This window comes from Rhea americana, unplaced genomic scaffold (assembly GCF_003343005.1).
Source record: "Rhea americana isolate MKP2758 unplaced genomic scaffold, rheAme1 scaffold_95, whole genome shotgun sequence".
Taxonomy (NCBI): domain Eukaryota; kingdom Metazoa; phylum Chordata; class Aves; order Rheiformes; family Rheidae; genus Rhea; species Rhea americana.
Genome location: NW_028187144.1, coordinates 3,285,332 through 3,306,789, shown reverse-complemented (window position 1 = coordinate 3,306,789; position 21,458 = coordinate 3,285,332). Strand labels below are relative to the sequence as shown.

Here is a 21,458-nt window from a genome sequence, read left to right as displayed (position 1 = left end):
TGCTAGTATATTTGCTAGTGGCAATTTTCTCAGATTCTATGTATTATATTTCTGGTGTATTCCCTACCTTCCAGTGTCACAGGGATAACACAGTTGACTGTGGGAACTGATTTGTTTGTTAGTTTCTGTCATCTAATTTATTTTAATTTTGACCTTGAATTTTATCAGTAATTCTGTGCTTTTGTATTCTCTCTTGTATTAGTCCTGATAAAGCTTCTCCAAAAACCCTGTGTCATCTACCACTGGAGAGTGGCCTCTCGTGGAAGTCCTGGAGAAAGACTTTTCACACAGACTTACTCAGTTTACTAGAGAAAGCCCATGTCTGCTTGTAATCTGATGAACCACAGCATGCAATGCCCAAAGACTGACATAGATTATATCACCCCACGAGTGAAACTGAGTGATGAGACATTTATCTTTATTGATGGTAAATGGGTGAATGAAATCTACCATCGGCCACCCTTTGCTTCCCACGAGAAACACTTCAGCAAGAAGACCCATAATGAATGGAGCATCTGGGAGGAGAACAGAGCACTCTGGGAGGAAAACAAAGTTCTCCGTATYGAAAACAGCATGCTCCGGGAAGAAAACAAGGCTCTTCAATGCCTCCAGGCACAGAATAAAACTATCAAGGTCATTTACGATGACACCATTCAGCAGGGCCTCCAGAAGGAAAAGAAGCCCTTCCCAGTCTTCCCAGAGAGCAACATTGGCTTTCAGGTCAACCAAGACAACAAAGCTCTTCAGATTGTTCGGGAAAAGAATAGAGCTTTAGAGATCTTCCGKCAGGAGAATAAAGGTTTCCCCATTGTCTGGAAAAACAAAAAAGCCATAGCAGTCCATGAAGAAAGCAAAGATGCAAGCTCAGTTCTTCAGAAAGACACTCAGACTGCCACAGACCCAGAAGAAAGTAATCCTGGCCCTGCCCCCCAGCAGGAACATGAAGTAGGGAGCTCCATTCCAACCCAGAATGAGAAGAAGAGCACCCCAGCTGTGCAGGGTGAGTATTCAATTGGCCAGGCCATCCAGAACTTATACCAAGCCCTCCAGGTCTTCCTGAAAGAGGACTATATTCTCCCTGGAGAGAAAAAGGACATTCAGATTCTCCAGGAGGAGAACAAAGTCTTCCAAGAAGAGAACAACAAACTGAGGCTGCAGYTGAATGCTGTGAAAAATACTGTGTCAGACATTACGGCCCAAATGGAAATGCTGCAAAGAGAGCTCAATGCCATCACTTCCCCAGTGTATGAAGAAGCAGCACAGATACTGGAAAGTGAGTACCAGCTTGGAGAGATATGAAGTGTGGAGCTAAACCTGCYGGTTCAATTTCCTGTAAAGCATTTCTCCTTGTTTCAGGGATCTCAATAAAATTCCAGTGGAGTCTGAAGGAAAAAAACAACTGGTGAACATTGTGTTATTCTGAAGCTTCCTTATATCACTTGGATGTATTCCCCTTCTGAYAACAGGGGAGTGGGTAACTGTTATGAATTTGCTAGGAAAACATGCTTTTCAGCATTTTTTAAAAGTTTCTAATAATAAGGCTACATTTTCAACGGGTAATTTGTGCTTTTTTCACTTGCTTTGAGGTACCTTGGAATGGCCATTCTTACCAGAGGGATAGGCACTTCCTAAACCCCAGGATCACAGCTGGGAGCTGAGTTCAGATCCCTTGTGGTCCCTTTCTTCTGGTTGGCCAAGCTCTGTGGCTGGACTATGTCTTCTGCAATGCACCAGCCTTGYCTTTCTCATGCAGGCTAAGCAGCAAACCATGGAAAATGTAGCCTCACARATGAGACAGAAAGAGAATGGGACACAGCAAACCAAACTACCTGTCCCGTGAGGTACTATATACCAGCACAACTGCAATGAAATATTTCCAGTTAAGGAAAAACAGTAAAATTACATGACAGGAGTTTTCTATAGAAACTTCCCATGATTTTTTCAGAATGGAAATATTAAGTGTTCTGTTGAAACCAGCTAAGGCATGTACTTACCGCAGTTCTTGAGGATACTCTTCTCCAGTATAATTGGCCCCATAGTCTATTCTTGCCACTTCCTTTTCCTACTCCTACTTTCCCACTTAATTCATGGTATCTTTCTCTTGTTTAAAAATCTTCCTCAGAAAAGAATCCATCTCTTGCTTCAGAGTATAACAGTACCATAAAACAAATATCACTGGCCAGAAATCATGTCTCCTTCTGCCTCAGTTATTTGTAAATTACCCACATCATTTTGTACCTTAATTAGGTTAAGTCCTTCTCAAATGGCCTTGTTTTTGGTACACTTGAATAATCTTACTGATTTCAAGTGAGATTATTATTTCCTAATAAATTGAACTTCCAAAATGACTGCTCAGGGTCTTATTTATAGCTCACTGATAAAAGGAAAATGCCTAATGACTTTAGTGGTCTTTTTGGACCAACTTATCTTTGTGGCCAGGAGGCTGTCTTGTCTTTGCAAAGAATCATGTACAGTTATGGAGCTAATAACACTCTAGCCTGGAAAAGAACTGCTATTTTTAGTTGTATCACAATGCAAGGGAAACGGTAATAGTCTTCCCCTGTGCAGCAGAAGCCCCTGGAAGTTTTGCAAGTCTGAATTGTCTTTCTGAAAACAAGAGAGTTAGTGATGTCCTGGCCAAGTTACCTGACTCTCCATAGCCTTCTGAATGTTATCAAGCATATCAAAAAAGATGGGGACAAAATCTCAGGAACATATAGATTTTATTGTTTTTTCTATGACATCTCCTAAAGCAAGTAAGGCAGCACTGTCTGGTGTCTGTTGCATTTTTTGAAGTTCTCTAGGATRTTGAGGTCATTGCTTTTTTGCACACTACGCGGGTAAGTGAGAAGAGCAAATCCCAACAGGTTTTGTTATCTGTTGGTGATAACTGGTATCTTGTCTGTTGACTTGTTCTCTTCAAGAGAACCTTGACTGCCAGTATCTCCTCTTCCCAAAGGACATACATAAATTAAGGAAGGTCTCTTATGCCTGTTCTTTCCATCTTTGCCGTATTCCTCAGGGTGCTCCACTGAGATGGAGACTGGCTGGCCGGCTATTTCTAAGGAGTAAACATCCAGGATCTTGGCCAGACATCAGGATCATCCTGAGGCTTTGAGTCAGTTTTATTCAGACATCTTCTATTGGATGTGGACACTTGAAAGCAGGATCATACATACCATAGTAACTTATTACCAGATGCACAGGAATGGGCTGGGATAAGCATGCTACAGGGATAAGCAATACTTGTACCAGCCCTGCTCCATCACCCAGTGGGCCACATAGTTATCAGGCAGGTGGAGAAGCACCTCCTCTGCTCCTTGGCCTTGCTACTTCTTCTCTCAGAATTTTTACATCTTGTCCTTGCAGAACCTTTTTCTCTGAATGTTCGACAATTTCCCTTCTTTGTTTTAAATTGTTGCTCACTGACATCAGCAGTTCCAGGTCTGAGCCCTTTCTTCAATTTTACTTTTGCATCTTGCACAGCTTAGAAGCTGACATGCTGTCTTGCTTACAGATTAAATGATGGGACAGCTACAACTCATTATCTTCTTTCAGTAGAACAGGYCCATTAACTGAATGCTCACAACATCAGGTTCTGCCTTTGCGATACAGGGCGAGTCAATACAGGTATGCCCACAGCTGTGACACTCTCCTCTAGGGGGAGAAAGGAAAGAGACGTCTCACTCCATGTGGCTGCTTAGACTGTGAGGGATGCTATTTCCAGGGACAACGACATGTCATAGATGAATTTCCATATRCAGCTGTAGCCTGGGAGGGGAAGAAGGGAAACGCAGGAGGATTACAGCGAGAAAAGCTGATCTCAGCTCGTAGTTGACAGGTGTCACACAGGCAAACATAGAACCCTGGGTGGTCCAGCCCATAGAAGAGGGGTTTGTTTTAGGATGTTCCCCAAGAGTTAATGAACCCAGGGTGCACTGTGGCTGGAGCCTCCACACTATGGGGTTGCTGCAGCCYTGGGACAAAACCCTCTGAAAACCCCTTGATTGGCAAGTCCAGACAGAGGAGAAGTGACACTGCAGACCCACATCATAAACATCTCAGTGCTGGGGAACCATTCCTGGAGCACAACATGATAACGGGTGCGTGGCTACCCACCGAGCAGTGCTGTGGACTGAGCACTGGGTTACCTGTTGATATGCACCCTGTTATCGACCAGAGTCACACAGCTTTCTTATTGCTGGGGGCTGGCATTGTTTTGACTGGCTGTAAAAGAGAGTAAGCTACACACATTTGTTGCGGGCTTGGACCTCGGTCAGCTGGTCTGCGGACTCGGAGACCCACCTGGCAGTGGGGACACCCCTGACGTCAATGGTATGGTGAGAAGAAATCAGGGAAAACTATAGAAGGGTGGCCCRTAAAGAGTGAGAGCAGTCACTGTACTGTGCACCCATTGCTTGAGAATCTGGSAAAARCTACACTGGAGGGGTRGCCCTCAAGGACAGAAAGAGAGCAGTCATTGTATCGTTCTCCTGTTGATTTAACTGTAGACCTCTGATATGTATATATGTATTTTCAATTTTATTTCTAGCTTCACTGTCTCTCAAGTTCAGTACAATTAACTCTGGAATCCAAAAGAACCCCAGAYGCCSCTCTGTTGGCACGTCACAACARTCCATGGACATACTCCAGCCCTCTGATACAAAGTGATGATGAGTAAAGGAGATCCCTCATCCTAGGCACCAGAGCGGGCAACACAGGAGTGACTGGATCAGATGGCAGATCCACATCACCCACACAGAGCCGTGAAGTCCCTCCAAGCTTCTTGAATAGTCAAAGAATGCAGGTTTTCAGATGCTCCATAGCAAGTAAGTAGTTTGCCCAAAGTGGTATTTTGGTGGCTATTCCACGGCTTATGTTGGTTTCTGGCTGCATATCTGCTTACAGTCTGGATGGACATGCCAGTCTGAATAGATCTGCTGACATAGGAGACAACCTATTGATATGCTGACGTTTAAAAATTGTATCAGGTTTCAACTGGTGTGGCCAGTGTGYCTGGAAATGTATTTTTCTTTCTGTGTTGGACGCCCCTGCTACAGAGCAATTTGTCATAACCTTTCAGACAGAATATTGGAATCTTCAGGTAATCTAACAAGACAGCCGCAAGGAGATTTCTGCAGTGTAATTGTAGGGAACATTACTGTAAAGCAAAGGAAAGGTTACAGTGAGGTTTACCGCTTGCAACAGGACCCAAGAAACATCTTGTCACTATAGTTTATAGGTCTCTAAGTGATTTGGCACCAGATTACTTAAAGGATGAATTATCTTTCACCTTGTATTTCACTCAGACAACACCAGGCCAAATACCAGTAATGACTGTTTATTTCAGAAGCTTAAAGTATGGAGCATTTTCTTCTGCTTTCAAGGCTTCAAGATGTTGAGGCACATTTCCTCTCATGGTTAAAGGTAAAGAGTTAGCTCTCGGAGCGCAGGGGGAGGAGTGCTGAGTGCATCAGAACCAGGAGAAAAGAAGAAGGACTGGGAGAACGACCATTAATAAAAGGATGTGCAGGCAGTAAGTTGCTCCTGCTTAATGACAGGATTATAAATAAATGTAGCTAAATGCCTCAATCTCTTGGTGTGAACATGTTTACGCTTCTGTGCCTTCAGACACACTCCTCTTCTCCTAGCTGTCTCACTCACTATGCTTCGATTTAACATTTGTTAAATCATGCAGGAGGGGGCTTATGAAGATCCTATTGCAAAGCTGCAGAGAGCAGTAGTGACAGTTCCAGCAGTAGTCCTGTTTGAAGAAATAAACTGCTCCTTTGCCAGCTGCGTGGACACCGACTCCTACTGTACCCCCATGCATAGGGAGGAAAGAAATGTGGATGTGCTGGCACCCAGGAGTATTCATCTCACCTAACCTTAGGTGTCCAGGGCTASACCTCCAGATCTGCACTAGTCATCTGAGGCTGCCTTTTTAGTCTGTAAAAAGAAACAGGTATCTTCAAGCTGTGATTTATCTGACCTATCTTCAACATTCATTTTAGGATGAGCTGAGTCACCAGCTGGAGGTTCCTGTTTATTGCCTATATAATTACCGTCAAGGTGGTTAGCTACAAAACAGCCATTTGGTTTGGAGGCATGTGAGTGAGAAGGGACATATCCTGCACTCTGAGTGACRAGCTTGCGATAGTTCTGGTGGAAGAAGCATGTCACCAGGTTATGAGGGAAGCGTGGGGAAGTTGCATGAGCTCAGGAGCTGGTGCTGCAAGCCGCAGACTGTGGGTTCACTTTATTTGAGATGCCTTCATTCAGTAGCTGACTCAGATCTTTYCATTGTGAAGGAAAATTATTAGTTTGTGAATAAAATTGAGTTATTTTGGGCAAAGCTTAACTCACAGGAACACTTGTGGTGAAAGTTAGGAAAAATATTCAAGGGAAAATGTTACTTCTCCTGAATGCTAATTTCATTCCTGAGMAAATTTGGTTTTCTGAGCTCTTTGATCACTGCTTTGGATCTATGATCTTCCTGATTTTAACAATTCTAGATCTGGTATATATTATTAGTATCTTCCATAGGGAGATTAAAGTGACCCACGTCTTTAAGGTTACCGAAGTCTGTTGGTACCAAGATAACAATGCTTGTGTGGGCAGTAATTATGTTCAGTGCCTAATCTTACAGAAAACCATGTGAGAAGCAAACACTCAAATATTAGAATGTAACAAATCTCTAATCTTCTCATGTTTGGTTACRGAGTGGATAGAGCTGAAGGCTATTACAGAGGATCATTTCTTGATGAYAGGAGAAAAGAAGATACTCATGAGTATTGCTCAGTCTGTTATCCAAAGTTGAGAGCATGGATGGTAACGCTTGGCTGAACTACCTGAAAACTGTCACAGGATTGCCTGGGGACAGTCTTAAGTGGTGTCCATTTTCTGCTTTGCTCCATGCTCCCGGCTACTRGCATCAGCTACTTCTCCTTGTCCTTGGTGTTGCCATCACAGTATCCTACAGGTGTCCATCCTGCCTCCCCTCTCAGGATGCGTGTTGGTGAGGAGGGCTGGGCCAGCTATTGCAGCCTGTGTATAGCACGAATGGTGGAAAAACGTGGCAGTAGGTATTTGCAGGAACAACTCGTTAAGATAAGATTAAGACAGGTTTGGGAAAAATAGGGCAAACTTCATTTTTTGTCATTTTAGTGGTGCYTAGGATGTTCATTGATTTGCAAGTACCTGGAAACTGAAAACTAGTCTGTTTTGAAATGGATGGATGTCATACTTATGCTGCATGATTTACCTTTTGCAGAGAGAGACAAACTCTGTCTCTCTCTCCTTATTGTTGCTGATTAGCACTTATTTTTACACTATTCGTTTGTCAGTACTATATTTGGAAAGCTGAATTTTTGGCAAGGTCACCATCAGCCTCTTACTTCCCYGTAAATTGGATTATTGCCTGTAGCTGGGCTCTGTGCAAATGCTGACTTTCCCATTCTCATTTCTTATTAGGTAGTCTAATATAATTGGTTTTGTACTGTCTTCATATAGCACCTAGATTGTCCTTTTGCACTTGTCTCAGTAACCCCTCCCTAAAGGGCAGTTGAGCAATTTGTTCAAAGTGTTTTGAGCTTTCTCTCTGACCCTTGGCTTGCTCCTGTTACCAGTGAAGGCAGAGTTCCCAGACTTCTACATGTGATTTGATGAAGTCGAGGATATGCTTTGAAAGCTGTGGCACAGGCGAGAACCCACCCTGTCTGTTGTGGTGCTGGCTCTCCAGGTTCTCAGCAGCCCCATCTAATCTTTCCAATGTATTTCCCAATTCAGCCCATAATTAGCCAGGATAGTACTTTTAAATGCACGATACAGTGRAACTCATTCACTCAACCTTTATGCTGAATCAAGGCAAAAATCCTTGGTTGTCTTTCTTTTTGACCTTCAAATTTGGAAGCAGACTTTTCACGATGTTCATGCAGCTTCTACTCTCCAGTGAGAGGTAAAGAACAGGGCTGAGCAATTCTGYGTGATAACCTATGTGAAGAAATTGTTACCTGGAGAGGCCTTTAGAAAGCAACTGGCTTTGAAGCAGATAGCTGTCTATCTGATCAAGAGCACACTACTGTGTTTTCCAAAGCCCAGATTCATCCTGCCTAAGTGAAGGCACTTAAATGAGAATACTAATTTAAGCACACAGCCACCTGAGGCCTCTTCTGCTACTGAYGGAGAGAGACAGGCTTCCCAGAGAGCAATTCAGATCTTAGAGGGGATGAGTCACTCTCCAGGGGTGCCTGTCTTTTCCCACTGACTGCAGAGAGAGAGCCTGGAGCAGCTAAGATTAGRTGGGAAGTGCATGAACCTCAGCGATGGTCATATCTGCTAATATATTTACCCAGGCAACACTTCAGGGAAGCAGGCAAGTGCCAGCTTTGTGGTGCAGAAGCAAAGTGAGGTGGGGGAGCGATAAGTCACTTGGCTGAGGTTACTCAGTTCACTCTTGTTGGAGTCAAGCCGTAAAGACTTGTTTCCTGAGTCTGAAATCAGCTCTCCAGCCCTTGAGTGACCAGGCTCTGAAGGCAATGCAGTACCACAGATCCATGGAGGTGAGATGCAAACCTGATCCTGGCTGTTCACARCCATTCAAGCAGCTTTGGCTGCTGTGGGCTTACAGATTTAACCACTGAGTGGTTTTTCATTACTGAGTCTATTAATTTGATCCTGCACTCCTGGAAGCCAGCGGTGAAACTCTAGCTGAGCTGAGCATGAACAGGGTGGAGGATCAAGTTTGTACTGCACAAATAGCACAACCAATCTTATCAAACTCATTGTAAATATGTTCATTCTAACTTTTCAGCCTTTCTGTGCAGCCGAGTTAATAGACTTTGTTGTTGTTTTGAGAGCATAAGGTAAACTCTGCAAACTTTCCATTTTTAGAAAAGTATWATTGACAGAAATGTTTTCTAAATGCAAATTGAACATCCAATTCTTTTGATCTTGGACTATGCCAAAGCTCTAATATACATCTTTGATCTTATGGCAGTATCTGGAGAAATTATGGGATTCTAATATGGAATAATAGATTCTCATCAAGACTTCTCGCTTTAGGAAATTGTTTAATCTCCATTCTTGGTGGCTGTTTCTTTGATGCAGCTGTGACTGAAGGGTCCCAAGTGCTGGGGAAAACAGCTCACCAGCTCAGAACAAAGCTGATTATGTAAATTGTGCATTAAGATTCAGCTTCGATTTAATTTTATTCTGTAAATAAATATCCCATTAACATCCATCTGTTAAAAGTCAGGTAAAACATTTTCAAAACCTCTATTGTTGTGGCAGATGTGATTGTACCATAAATAGAGAYGAGGTGGTGGCATGAGGATGCCAAAGTACAAAGTGCGAAGCACATTTGAAGAAGCAAGGAAGGCTATAACATTTAATTATAACAAAGGAATCTTGCTGATTGTTTGAGACTTACAGTGTTTCCATTCTTGATTGTGCTGCTTGCATCATACAAAAAACATTTTCTCTGATCCCTGTCTCGGAGATCACTAATAAATTGATTTCACTTAAAATCTAAAAACATTTCAGCTGATGAAGGTCAGCACTAAATTATGTCTAAGCCTTTTGCTTAATGGCTTTCCACTTTAACAGCTTATTTGTGGGTAGTCATCTTTCCTTGGTCTAGCCGGTATTCAGCTGTCAACATTGTAAAAAATTATACTGATCAGGAACAGAATGATGAACTCTGTCATATTTTCTAAATTACTCCTGGAAGAGTAAGAAAAAAAGTTCAGGTGCTCTTAACCCATAGCTACTTTTAACTATTTTAAATAATCAGACTTCTTGGGCACTGTGAAAGAACATTTGACAAAGAAGCAGGCCTGAGCTTGGAGCAAATTTGGCTTATATTGGAAGTACTGTAYGTCTGCATCAGCTGGAGATCAGAAACAGGTTCCTTATATATTTTGTAACATCATAATGAAGAATTATAGTAGTGCTAATTTAATTCCATAAACATAATGGAAAAGGTATTTTCTGTGGGACACACTGTAGATAATGGTTAGAGGTAGTGCATTGCTGCACGCCCCCGAGATGGAACAAGCAAGGGAAAAATTGCAATTCTTTAAGGTACTATCAGACTTTGGTACAACCTGCCAGTGCTCTGCTATTCCATTTAAGCTCTTTGTTTATAGGAAATCTGCACCATATGTGCAAACCACTACTACTTGAAGGAAGCTAGCCATAGGCATAAAATTGCGTGCCTGTAAATACCTAATCGTTAGTACAACAAAATACCATATGCTGCACTAAAGTTTACGGTCTGATTCCCAGTAAAACCAGTGCACAATAATGCTGCATTGAAACCTTTTAACCAGAGCAAATAAAAACAGAATCTGGCAGCAAGTTTCAGGACTGGATTGTTGCTCAGTTTAAACATATTTGCAAATCCTAGGTGACTGAGTGGTTCTCCAGGTATCAAATATTACCAATCAYGTCCTCATTCCTGTTCAGTTTTCCAGAGAAAGTGTGAGGACATGGGGGCTGTGGCTCCARCTGAAAAATCCTGTGTGATATTATGGACTCTTCATGTGCATCAACATGAAGCGATAAAGTCTCTTTTGACTGTACATCTTCCTTGCACCTTCACAGCTACCTTTACAYTTTCTTCTTCATGCAGGTTTCCAGTCAGTGTGGGTGCAGAGCGAAGAGCCCTGGACCATGCGGCTTTGCTCATCTTCTGGTATTCAGCTTGCCCGTTCTGGACAATGGCTGTCCAGAAGAACCAGCTTGGTGGAATCCCTTCTCCACGCGTCCAAGAGGCAAGCTCAACACCAGAAGATGAGCAGGCRGACTGGAAAAGGAAGGTTATCTCACCCGACCAGCCTGAGTGTGAGCAGGCAGAGTGCAGAGCTGGAGCTCTGATGGAGCAAGAGTGAACTCTTAACCGGACATGGTAGGAAGGCAGCCTGTTCTTTACTTTATTCTATATTGACCCTCTGCCCATTGCTGGCTGAGGTGAGAGAGGCCAGTTTGGGTCTTTTYTTAAATATTGATCCACCCTTTTCCCCCACATGAATTGGTTCTTCTGTCACTATACCTGTGGATATGTCTTGAACAGCAACATCTTATACATCACATGTCCTCTAATACTTCTAGGTGACAAAGACAGCAGCAATTTGGGGATGCTGGGCTGTAACAGTGGAAGGTGCTTTGAACATTACCACTGTGAGTAAAGCTGCRCTTAGTGGCTAAGATTTGGTTTAGAGCTAGGTCCTTCCCAGGGAGGGAGCATCTGGGWCTGGATCCCTGAATAGCCTGAAAGACCCTGAGATGTTTCTTGGCTCCCTTACCATCTATGAAACACAGCACACAAATGCAACCCACCTCCAGAAGGGCAAACATCTCATTTACCCCGTTATTCAGGCTGATGTGCTCTGGCAATATGGAAGAAAGGAGCAAGGCACTGAGTAACTCCGCTAGAGAACATCACGAGAGCCTCCAGAGGAGCATTAGATTGCCCAAGGCTGCCCCCCAAAAGTACTGCTTTCTGGTACTGACACCAGCTATTCTATAAAAAGGGAACCTGAGCTCCTCTTGGGAGTAAACATAAATACAGAGTGGATGTAAACAGTCCAYGGAGTCATTCTTCCCCAGGCAAATAAACAGCTACAAACAAACAGCATATGTTGCAAGATCTGTACTCTTTTATAACATATAATCAAGATTTCATTTGGTCTGGCTTTCACAAGATTCAAACACAAAACTTAAATGAGTCTTAAAACAAATCCATATGGCTCCCTTCCTGACAACTCACCTCAAATTTGGTCAGCCCCTCCACCCATGCTGTGACAGCATGGCTGTCTTTTTCCTCACTCTGTTCGTAATTTCTCTTCAAAACCTTGCTYTTCCCGGCCCCCAAGAGAGTTACCTAGGACAAGTTATTGTAACGTGTGTATACTTCACGTATCATGAAGTATATATGTCACCAATAAACCAGATTCCTGGGGACACTTGGACCTGTGACTACTATTGCTTGTGTCTAAAACTAGGTTTGGATTTCACAGTCCAGAACTTGTTTCAGAAAACAATTTGAATGCAGGAATGGTGAGAGCTATTTTGGTTTCGCTTATTTACTTTTGGTAGGGCATCTTGTAGCCTGCAGAGAGCTGGGTAAGACAGGCTCCTGTAGGACTCCCAGGGCTGGGTAAGGTTGATGAAAGCTCCCTTCATGCCACACTTGCAAAAAGGCTGTTCCCGAATCAYGTGTTTCCAAATCAGAATGAAAATCTGTCTAAAATAGGATTTTTAGAAGAGGTATGTTTTTCTAATCAGATGCCTCTGTGATCTTTGCAACAGAGAGGTCAGGGATCACTGGCAAGCTTTATTGAGTATGACTTAAATGCATTAGATTAGAAAGCACTCAGTTTAGCTGGTTGTTTTTCCTGATTTGCTTGGCTACTCCAACCATTTCCCCCTTCTGTTTCTTTATTGTGGTGGAGATGCTGTTAAGCTGGCATGCAGAAAAGGCGGCGTGTCAGCATATTCAGAGTCCTAAAGGCGAGACGTATCTATGATTGCATAGCATAATGATGAACAGAATTTCATGGCTTTCTAATTAACCTATCTAATTTATCTCCCTACCATATGGTATATTGGAAGTTAAATACAAGAGAGGAGTAATTCAGGGCCTCATTTTCAGAAGGTCAGACTTGCATTTTCCATGGACACTTTCCACCTGGAATTGAAATGCAAGCTCGGATAAAACTGTTGCCACTTCCAGCTATTTGCTGAGTTAAAGGAGAGTAGGGAGAGATGCAAATACACAGAGAGATGTTTTGCAAGTGCAAAAATGGAGGTGCAGTTTTACAGGGAAAAAGTGYCACCAAGCAAAAAGGAGAGGGCCAAGCCAGGCCCCTTTCTAAATGTTTCTCCTTAGTAATTTAGCTTCCTGATTGCTATCACTTCAACTTGGGGCAAGTCTGTAGAGTTGGGTGCAGTCAGCAAAGTGGGACATGAGGTCGCTGAGGTTCAGAAGTGCAGAGGCATAGGACTGTAAGGCACTAGTGAGACCAACTTTCTCCCTTGAAACTTCTTATGTCTCAGCAGGACAGACTCTCTTAGATATGGAGCTACATTAATTTCTCTAAGCAGATGCTCAGAACAGTTGGTTTCTGTCCCTGGCCAGGTTAGGCTGAAGATCTTCATGATTGTCTGTACCCAGCTGAGTTCTCCACCAAAAAGGAGACTTCTACATTAGGAAAGTTGATGTAACGAGATCCTGTATGGATTGTAGAGAGTCTTTCCTCTTAAAAGTGAAAGGTATGCTAATTCTGGTCCTACATGAAGCAGTTTTTCAGAATATGTCAGGAAGAGAGAATTTTGGTGACGGACATTATGACAGTRTACCTTGACTTCAGCAAGGCTTTTGAYACTGTCTCCCATAAMAKCCTCCTAGRSARGCTCAGGAAGTGTGGSTTAGACGAGTGGACAGTGAGGTGGATTGAAAACTGKCTGAAAGACAGAGCTCAGAGGGTYGTCAGGGGCGTGGAGTCCAGYTGGAGGCCTGTGGCTAGTGGTGTCCCCCAGGGCTCAGTCCTGGATCCCATCCTGTTCAACTATTTCATCAACAACCTGGATGAGGGGACAGAGTGCCTCCTCAGCAAGTTTGCTGATGATACCAAGCTGGGAGGAGTGGCTAACACACCTGAGGGCTGTGCTGCCCTTCAGAGAGACCTGGACAGGCTGGAGAGTTGGGCRGAGAGGAACCTCCTGARGTTCAACAAGGGCAAGTGCAGAGTCCTGCACCTAGGGAGAAATAACCCTAGGCACCAGTACAAGCTGGGGGCTGACCTTGTGGAGAGYAGCTCTGCMGAGAAGGACCTGGGAGTGCTGGTGGATGACAAGTTGACCATGAGCCAGCAATGTGCCCTTGTGGCCAAGAAGGCCAATGGACTCCTGGGGTGCATTAGGAAGAGTGTTGGCAGCAGGTGAAGGGAGGTGATCCTGCCCCTCTCCTCAGCCCTGGTGAGGCCTCATCTCAAGTCCTGTGTGCAGTTCTGGGCTCCCCAGTGCAAGAGAGACATGGAGCTACTGGAGAGAGTCCAGCGTAGGGCTACAAGGATGATCAGAGGGCTGGAGCACCTGCCCTATGGGGAATGGCTGCGAGAGCTGGGCCTCTTCAGCCTGGGGAGGAGAAGGCTGAGGGGGGATCTTATCAATGTGTACAAGTACCTGAAGGGAGGATGTCAAGGGGACGGGGACAAACTCTTTTCAGTTGTCCCGTGTGACAGGACAAGAGGCAATGGGCAGAAACTGAAGCACAGGAARTTCTGCCTGAGCGTGAGGGGGAATTTCTTCCCTGTGAGAGTGACGGAGCACTGGGGCAGGTTGCCCAGAGAGGCTGTGGAGTCTCCTCTGGAGATACGCTCTAGGTGACCCTGCTGAGTAGGGAGGTTGGACTAGATGATCTCCAGAGGTCCCTTCCAACCTTACTGATTCTACGATTCTATGATTCTATGAATCCCCTTTCCTAGGAATTRCAACCTTCAAAATACTTTTCTTCCACCCTCCACCAGCAACTCTCAAATCCTTTACCTCATCTACTCCCTTCTTAGAGATCCCCAAACCTCCCATTCATAACAGAACCCAATAACAGCTTGTTTCTCCTCCACAACTTTTCTGGAGAGGAACACATATTTTAGCAGAGCAAGGAAGTATAGAAAGGGAGATGAGTAACAGGGAACCACTGCCTACCCCCGGGACTTATTCCCAGTTAGCCCATGGCTATAGCAGAGGGTCAAGAGCAGCCCCCTTGCTCTCAGAGAGATGAGGTGAAGGCAGAGAATGAAAGGCAATTATCCAAATTTTTTTGCACTGGTTTGATAAAAGRTATCTCCAGTCACAGAAATATTGAGAGCTTCAGCTGAAGTGTTCCTCAGTTTGAACAACAGAAATTAAACATAATATGAAAGAGATTTTAATGCAAGCAAAAAGGCCTGAAGACCTGCCTATCTTACCTTGTGGTTCAACTTGCCCTGGAAGCAGGCCAAGAGATCTGGCTCCCTGATGATTGCACCTCAGTCTTCAGAGAACCACTGAGCTGCTCGGTGCCCTTCTTCACCCTCTACTCCAGCCTCAGAGAAATGAGTCCTGAGACTTGGGCTGCCTCACAGGGGCGAAAACTCAGGGTCCTGAATGACCTGTTTTCCTGGAAGATTATTCATCTATCGCTATTGCTTCATTTTCTGTCTGGCCTCTGGCTCTCTTGCTATTAAGCTAAACAGCATGTGCACTCAGTAAATACTCCAGGAACTGCTGCAGTCAGACGGCGACTGTCCCAGTCGCTCGGGGAGACAGTAATCCTCTCGCTTCCTCAGCGCTGGGACTTTGCCATCGCATGTCTATGTAGTAACAGGCTGAGGTGTCACTAATGCAGGCAGAGGCACTGGAAACAAGCCTACGTGCATATGTAAATATTGGAGGTAAAATGAAGGTGAAGAGGCACAATTTATTCCCAGTTAGTTCTCTATTGGATGATCTACTTCCAAGATAATTCCAAGCTTTTAAAAATATATATAGTGTAAATATACATGTGTATGTGTATGTGCATTTAGCTTATTCTTACAAACTCTTTAAAGGGGTATTGGAGTGAACAAGTAATGATTTCTCAGAAGAGAGATTTCATGGATGTTTACAAAGGACAACAATAAGCTCAAGTCTGCAGCAAAAAGGCTTATGATAGACAGTCTTTAAAAAATGGATCCAATAACACTTACGTGGCACTTTGAAGCTTCAGAGTGTGTTGCAAACACAAATAAATCCTGTGAGCTGAACAACTTGATCTGATTACCTGCCTTTTTCAGATGGGCTAAGGGCCCCCGTTATCACCAAACAGCTTCAATTTTTCACTGAATAAAAGGAATCAGCCGTTTGAGTTTAAAGCTGAGAATCTGGGGGTTCCTAGTTCCAGAAAAAAGTAGGTTTATCCTTGGGGAAGACTTCTGGGATATATCTTGCCAGCTGCAAATGTCCCCGGTGCTGGTGTCTACAGTCTCCCCGGTTGTGCCRGGAGGACTGGGTGCACACACCCAGCACAGCGACTGGTGGCTGCACCCCAGAAGTCTGTATTTCCTTGGCTATAAAGGCAGCCACAGTTGATTTAGAAGCAAACATGTACATTTTAATCAATGAAGATAGGTAAGAGTTCTCTCACTCACAGTATAGTAAGATTTATAGGTCAAAAGTCCAACTTTTCACTTAAAGAAAATGATCAGGTTCTGTTTCCATTTGTTTCCTATCACTCTATAGAGAAAGATTTAGATCAGATGTGCTCTTTCTATCCTGCAAATGTTTACAAACCATTTTACTAGTAACATATTGAGTATTAAATACATGTTTAAGTACTCTGCCAAATCAGGACCTAAAGCAAACAAGGTCATGCCACAAGAAATTCAGCTGGTGAAATTAAAAAAAAAAAGAAGAAAAATTTTATCTAATTTATTTTTGTGTTATATAGGACAATGACTAAAATGAAATCATATGAGATTATATTTCACTAAAATAAAATTAACAGGAGGAATAGCAAGAAAATTGGTGTGATTCAGTGATAGATTGCTCGATCGCGTTGGCTCTGTTTGCATCGCAAGGTGAGAGCTCTGCAGGACCCCACAATTTCAGTGCCCTTTCATGACTGAGTGTTCTGTCRACACTGAGCAGTTTTTCTGCATGATCCATGTTTGCCATGCTATTTCCTAATGAGCAATTCACTTTTAGGTAGAAATTGTTGGAAAAATTAAGTTGCAAGCAGCCAAGCTTGAAGCAATGCTGCAAATGGCACTAAAGGCTCCYTACAGTATGGTACACTTTTCAGAGTAATATACTCTGGTTTAAGGGCAGGTGACAAACAGTATAATTGCTATGTTTTTTCCTTCTACTTTAGCAGCTCAGATAAATTATAACATCTCCTCCACTCCTTTCCCCTCAGAATAGAACTTTAATTTTAACTTTCATAGTATGTTGGAAAGAAAACAAACAAAAACAAATGACAGAATAAATCCATTGGGGAAAAGAAAATGACGGAGAATCGCTCGAGCGACTTCTGAATGTTAGAGGTGTCCATTTGATTTCATGGCTATTACAATTTCGAAGTGGTCAAAGCTATTTCGGTGTATTACAATCATTGCAGTTCAGGCATGAAGGTTCGGCTTCCAATTTTCACTTTAACCTTTTTAAGTCCAAAATAGAAAAACATAAAAAAGAAAAACTCAGGTAATAGCATAGTGCTTGGACTTTGGCCTGCCAAGGTGCACAGCCCGCATTCTGTGCTTATACACYGTTTATCCAAGTATGCGGTAACAGTGGGGAGAGAGCACTGAACACAAAATTAACAAATTGTTTAAGTCTGACAGAGCCTAAGTTTACTTTTGCTGCAAAGCGTGACCAGTGCTAAAAAAGAGGGCACCATGGCAACACAGCTGAATACTCTCAAATCTTGTAGTCTTGCTGGCAAACTCGGAAAGCAATTGAATGTCTTTCCAAAATGCATGCTCTAGCTTGGCAAGGAGCTTTGAGCTCCGTGTAAGAATTATTGAGTGAAATTGGATGGCACTTTATTCTTTGAAGGTGCTCAGACTAGACAGTTAGCTCCCTCCTGGCCTTAAAATCGATGAATCTCATCCCGGCAGCGGCTGGCACCAGGGGCTTTGAGCCAAGAGGAGCTCTCTGCYGCAGGGAATTTCTCCACTGGCTTTCTTCCATGATTTGGCTTACTATGGGGGACCAGAGATGATTTGCCTTATTGAGAAGTTATTTCTCTTTAACAGCTGCAGGACTGGAAGTGGGTGAAAAGGTATTTTGGACATCAGACTCAGGAAAATGCAAGAAATRTCTTAAATGTCCTTTAAGACGCATGTGACTGACTATGTTACTCAGACACAGCTTCTCAAGAAGTGATTTGTGTTTGGTTCAGGGAGACATGAACCAGCCAGAGACTGCAGTGATTCTGCCCCCCCTCCCTGCTTCTGAGCTCTTCTCCACCACAGGCAGAGTCAAGCTATTTAGGTTGCAACTGCAGTATAYAGAATGAAAACCACTCAGATCCTTCTCTGAAAATGTGTCTCTCTTCCTCTCTTGCCTGGGACCCTCAGTGGCAAAAAGTGATGTATGCATATACACTCGGCTTTACTCTAGAAAGATCTCGTGAGGATTAACTACATGTGGCTGGATTCATCTTGCCATTTGCTGAGTAGAGCTGAAGCTCTGAGGTGGTCGCTTTCATCCTCTATGAAGAGACATAGGCCCCTTAAGGTGCAAGTCATATCCTCCTAGCGTCCAAAAGATGTCAGAGGAGTCAAAGGCTAAACGTGTCCATTTCTCCCCAAGGACAGTACAGGGAGCTGCGAGTGGCTGGCTCAGGTGGGGACGGCTGCTCTGTTGGCATCTCAAGATAGAGGAGATAAATCTCTTACGATCCAGGGGAAAAACAGGCCCTTCTAGCCTTATTAGCACCATCACATCTCTTCCAAAACTCTTCCCTATCCTTCCCTTCCCTAACTCTTCCCTTCCCTATTCCCACAACCATTCCCCAACTCTTCTGAAAAGCTTTGACAGTCCCTCAAGTCACAGACGCAAGTGACTTCATCAAGGTGATCAGCTTCAACTTCAACTGCTTCATAGCAGACTAGAAACATCTAAAAGATGTGTGTATGTGTCTGCAATAATAAGATCTGATGTCTTATTGGGTCTATACTGGGTGCCTAATTAGATGCTTAATAAATAGGCACACGGGTTTGGGGATGAAGTGCACTACYTAAGTCAAGAGTCTCAGCTCCATCTCCAAGAAGGAGTCTAGGTGACTCCAAGGAGAGACTGAGAGAGGGAAGATATGAGGTCATGAGTGACTGGCAGCCAATTGCCAAAGTGTGTCTAAGATCCTTCCCTTCTCTTCGTGAAAAAAAGATCTGACCAGACTCTCGCCTTTCCTCCAGACAGACAGTAAAACCCTAAACATGTTTCTTCCTCAGGACTGTCACAGCTGTGGTCTGTAACGCATTGTTCACTGCCTCCAGGAGCCCACCTTGCAAACGCATCCCACCGAAGACTAAGCTATTCAGGTAATGGAAGTAATCATTACTTGTAACATTACTGCAAACTGATTTTCTCATTAAAATTTCATTAATGTCTTTTTTTTCTGACTGTGCTAAATCCCATATTTTTAAAAACATCTCATTCTATTATATTTCCATTAACATTAGCCATTATATTAATAGCTTGAAAACACATGTTCATACATTTGTGCTTTTAATGAGTATCCCCCCCCTTCTCAAAACGTAGTTATGCTGTGCAAAATAAATGTTTCTGATAATGTTTTGTATTCCTCCCATGGATGTGTTTTAAAGGCATCAGCAGGGTTTCCAGTTGATCTCAAAGGTCTCATCCGTGTTTGGTTTGGAAACAAAATGATGCCAAGTTATTATTGTCTCCATCTGAGCACAGTCAGAGCCTGGCTGACAAAGAAAAGTGTCACATTAATGCAGGCTGCTTCTTCATCAGCTTTTTTTGGCTCCTCTACCAGGAGCAACATCGTGAAGTATCGTTTCTGAAGTGCAAGGTTCATCCTGGTGCCCCTCTGTGGGCTTGCTCTTCTGAGCAGCTGGTGTGGGTTTCTGCCTGGACAAGATGGTGGGGGCACAGTAGCTGGGGGCACAGTCCCCTCTCAGCTTCRTCAGAAGTGCTCCTCTATTTTCCACCTGGTCCTTGGAAACAGGCCTTTTCCTTCTGAATAACGGCGGCCCTTTAAGGAGGCACCGCTGAGCCTCACTTGTCTGTGAAGCAGCTCAAAAAGTTGAGTGAGGGAAATTCATCAAGGATGTGTCTTGCTGTGAAAATAAATCCTTGACATCAGTGGGAGTTGGAAAAGGGCCACGCTCGTCGTTTTTTCTGGTATTGAATTGCACGGCTGGTTGTGTAAAAAAGCCTAATACCCCGCCACTGAGGTGTGAACTAGGAATAAATTCATTAGGGGCTTAATGGAGTGAAAGCATGCAGGAAGACTTCAGAGGGGAAGATGTTTGAGCACCTGCTGCATTTAAGCGTCTAAACGTTTAGCCCACTGGCTTTTGCATGTGTTACAAGTCTCCCTCTGCTCTAGCCCTGAGAGGACATAAGTCATCTCAACCCTTGACTGCAGGGTGTGGGCTTTTTATTCCAAAAGGCGTAAATGCATCCCCTTAGGTGTGCTGAGCTCTGATGCCCCTGCCTGAGGGGCTAGTCARGAAAGCAGCCTTCATAGCCAGTCCTGCTGACATTAAAGTAGGCTTTTATGGAAGTGAAGATTTGGCTGAATCAGGAGCCTCRGTGAGATCAGAATCACTGCTGGTGTGTGCAGATCATGCAGAAAATAATCTTTTTTCTTTTTTCTTTTTTTTTTAAATCCTCCTAATGACCAGAAAGTCGACGGGAAGGAGGCAGGAGGAATGTTCAAGACCTGAGGAAGCAAACCAGCCGGTGGTGTCTGGGCACCCRGGCCCTCTCCTGGGGCAGCCAGCCAGCTTGCTGCAGATTTATACTGGTGCAAACAGGAGGAGAAGCTGACAGATTGCTTCAGCATCTTGGAAAACACTGTAACCCCCAGGGAGCTGGAAAGGCCTCCTTCATTCAGCCTCTTTAGCTGTGTAGGTAAGCTTAGCGTGCTGATAAAGCAATCAGATAGCACAAAGGCAGCCGGCTCTGCTATTCAAGTTATTATGCAATCAGTAATGTTTACTTCCTTACACTTTCCTAATTAGAGTGAGAGAAAAAGCAATATCCATSCACTCTGTCTCCTGGGAGGAGACTGAATTTTAACATGTAACTGAAGAAGAAGATAGAGTTATCTGTTCCAGGACCCAGGCTAATCTTCCCTTTCCACAGGGGGAGGATTAGGGTTAGGGTTGCAGGATTTGCGGTTTTAATCAGAGGAGCCTCAAGAATGTTCCTTGTCTGCTGCAGATTACTCCTGCGACTCCGTATCTTCCCATCCCTCTGAATATTGAGGCGCCTCAGACTGAATCCTATCTCGACGATGCTGCCAGACTTCCATGGTTTTATGGAAATTGGCAGTAATTTAGGCTGCTGCCTCTCTTTTCAGAACAAAACGAAGGTTTCCATGATGTGGGACTCTCGCTCTGTTCCCCTTAATAATCTAAAAGATCGGGGAACTGAACGAAGGAAGATCTCTCTGTTGGCTTTGGGTATGGCACTTCCAGCCCTGCCTGATCCAAGCAAATGTCCTGTCCCATCATTCAGGGGAGGTTTGGCATAAAATGGTCACAGGCACAGACAGGACAAGTCATGTCCCAGTGAATGAGTCCTCAGCAATGAGTTCTGCCTCTCTGAAATAGTAAGGGAAGATGAGCAGTTTATTTGCATCATCCACATCAAAAATCTGATTTATTGTGCATTCTAACACAAAATTCCAGCAACGAGAACTGTCATTGCTCAGCATCTTCTGGATCAGGCAGATA

The 21,458-nt window shown here is 43.7% G+C and overlaps 1 protein-coding gene across 2 annotated transcripts; it reads left to right on the top strand.

The window, feature by feature from the left end:
* Positions 1-318: 318 nt before the first annotated feature.
* On the top strand, positions 319-20,721 carry CBY2 (chibby family member 2). 2 transcript variants are annotated; one of them, XR_014898225.1, is made up of 4 exons: positions 319-1,273; positions 4,553-4,829; positions 18,978-19,067; positions 20,403-20,721. XR_014898225.1 is itself a non-coding variant. In XM_085324925.1 (1 exon), exon 1 carries the CDS (start codon positions 319-321, stop codon positions 1,297-1,299), a length of 981 nt encoding a protein of 326 aa, XP_085181051.1. In that variant the 3' UTR covers positions 1,300-1,446. The 2 variants fall into 2 exon arrangements, 1 of the variants encoding a protein (XP_085181051.1); XM_085324925.1 differs by lacking the exons at positions 4,553-4,829; positions 18,978-19,067; positions 20,403-20,721 and having other exon boundaries at positions 319-1,446.
* The last annotated feature ends 737 nt before the right edge of the window (positions 20,722-21,458 follow it).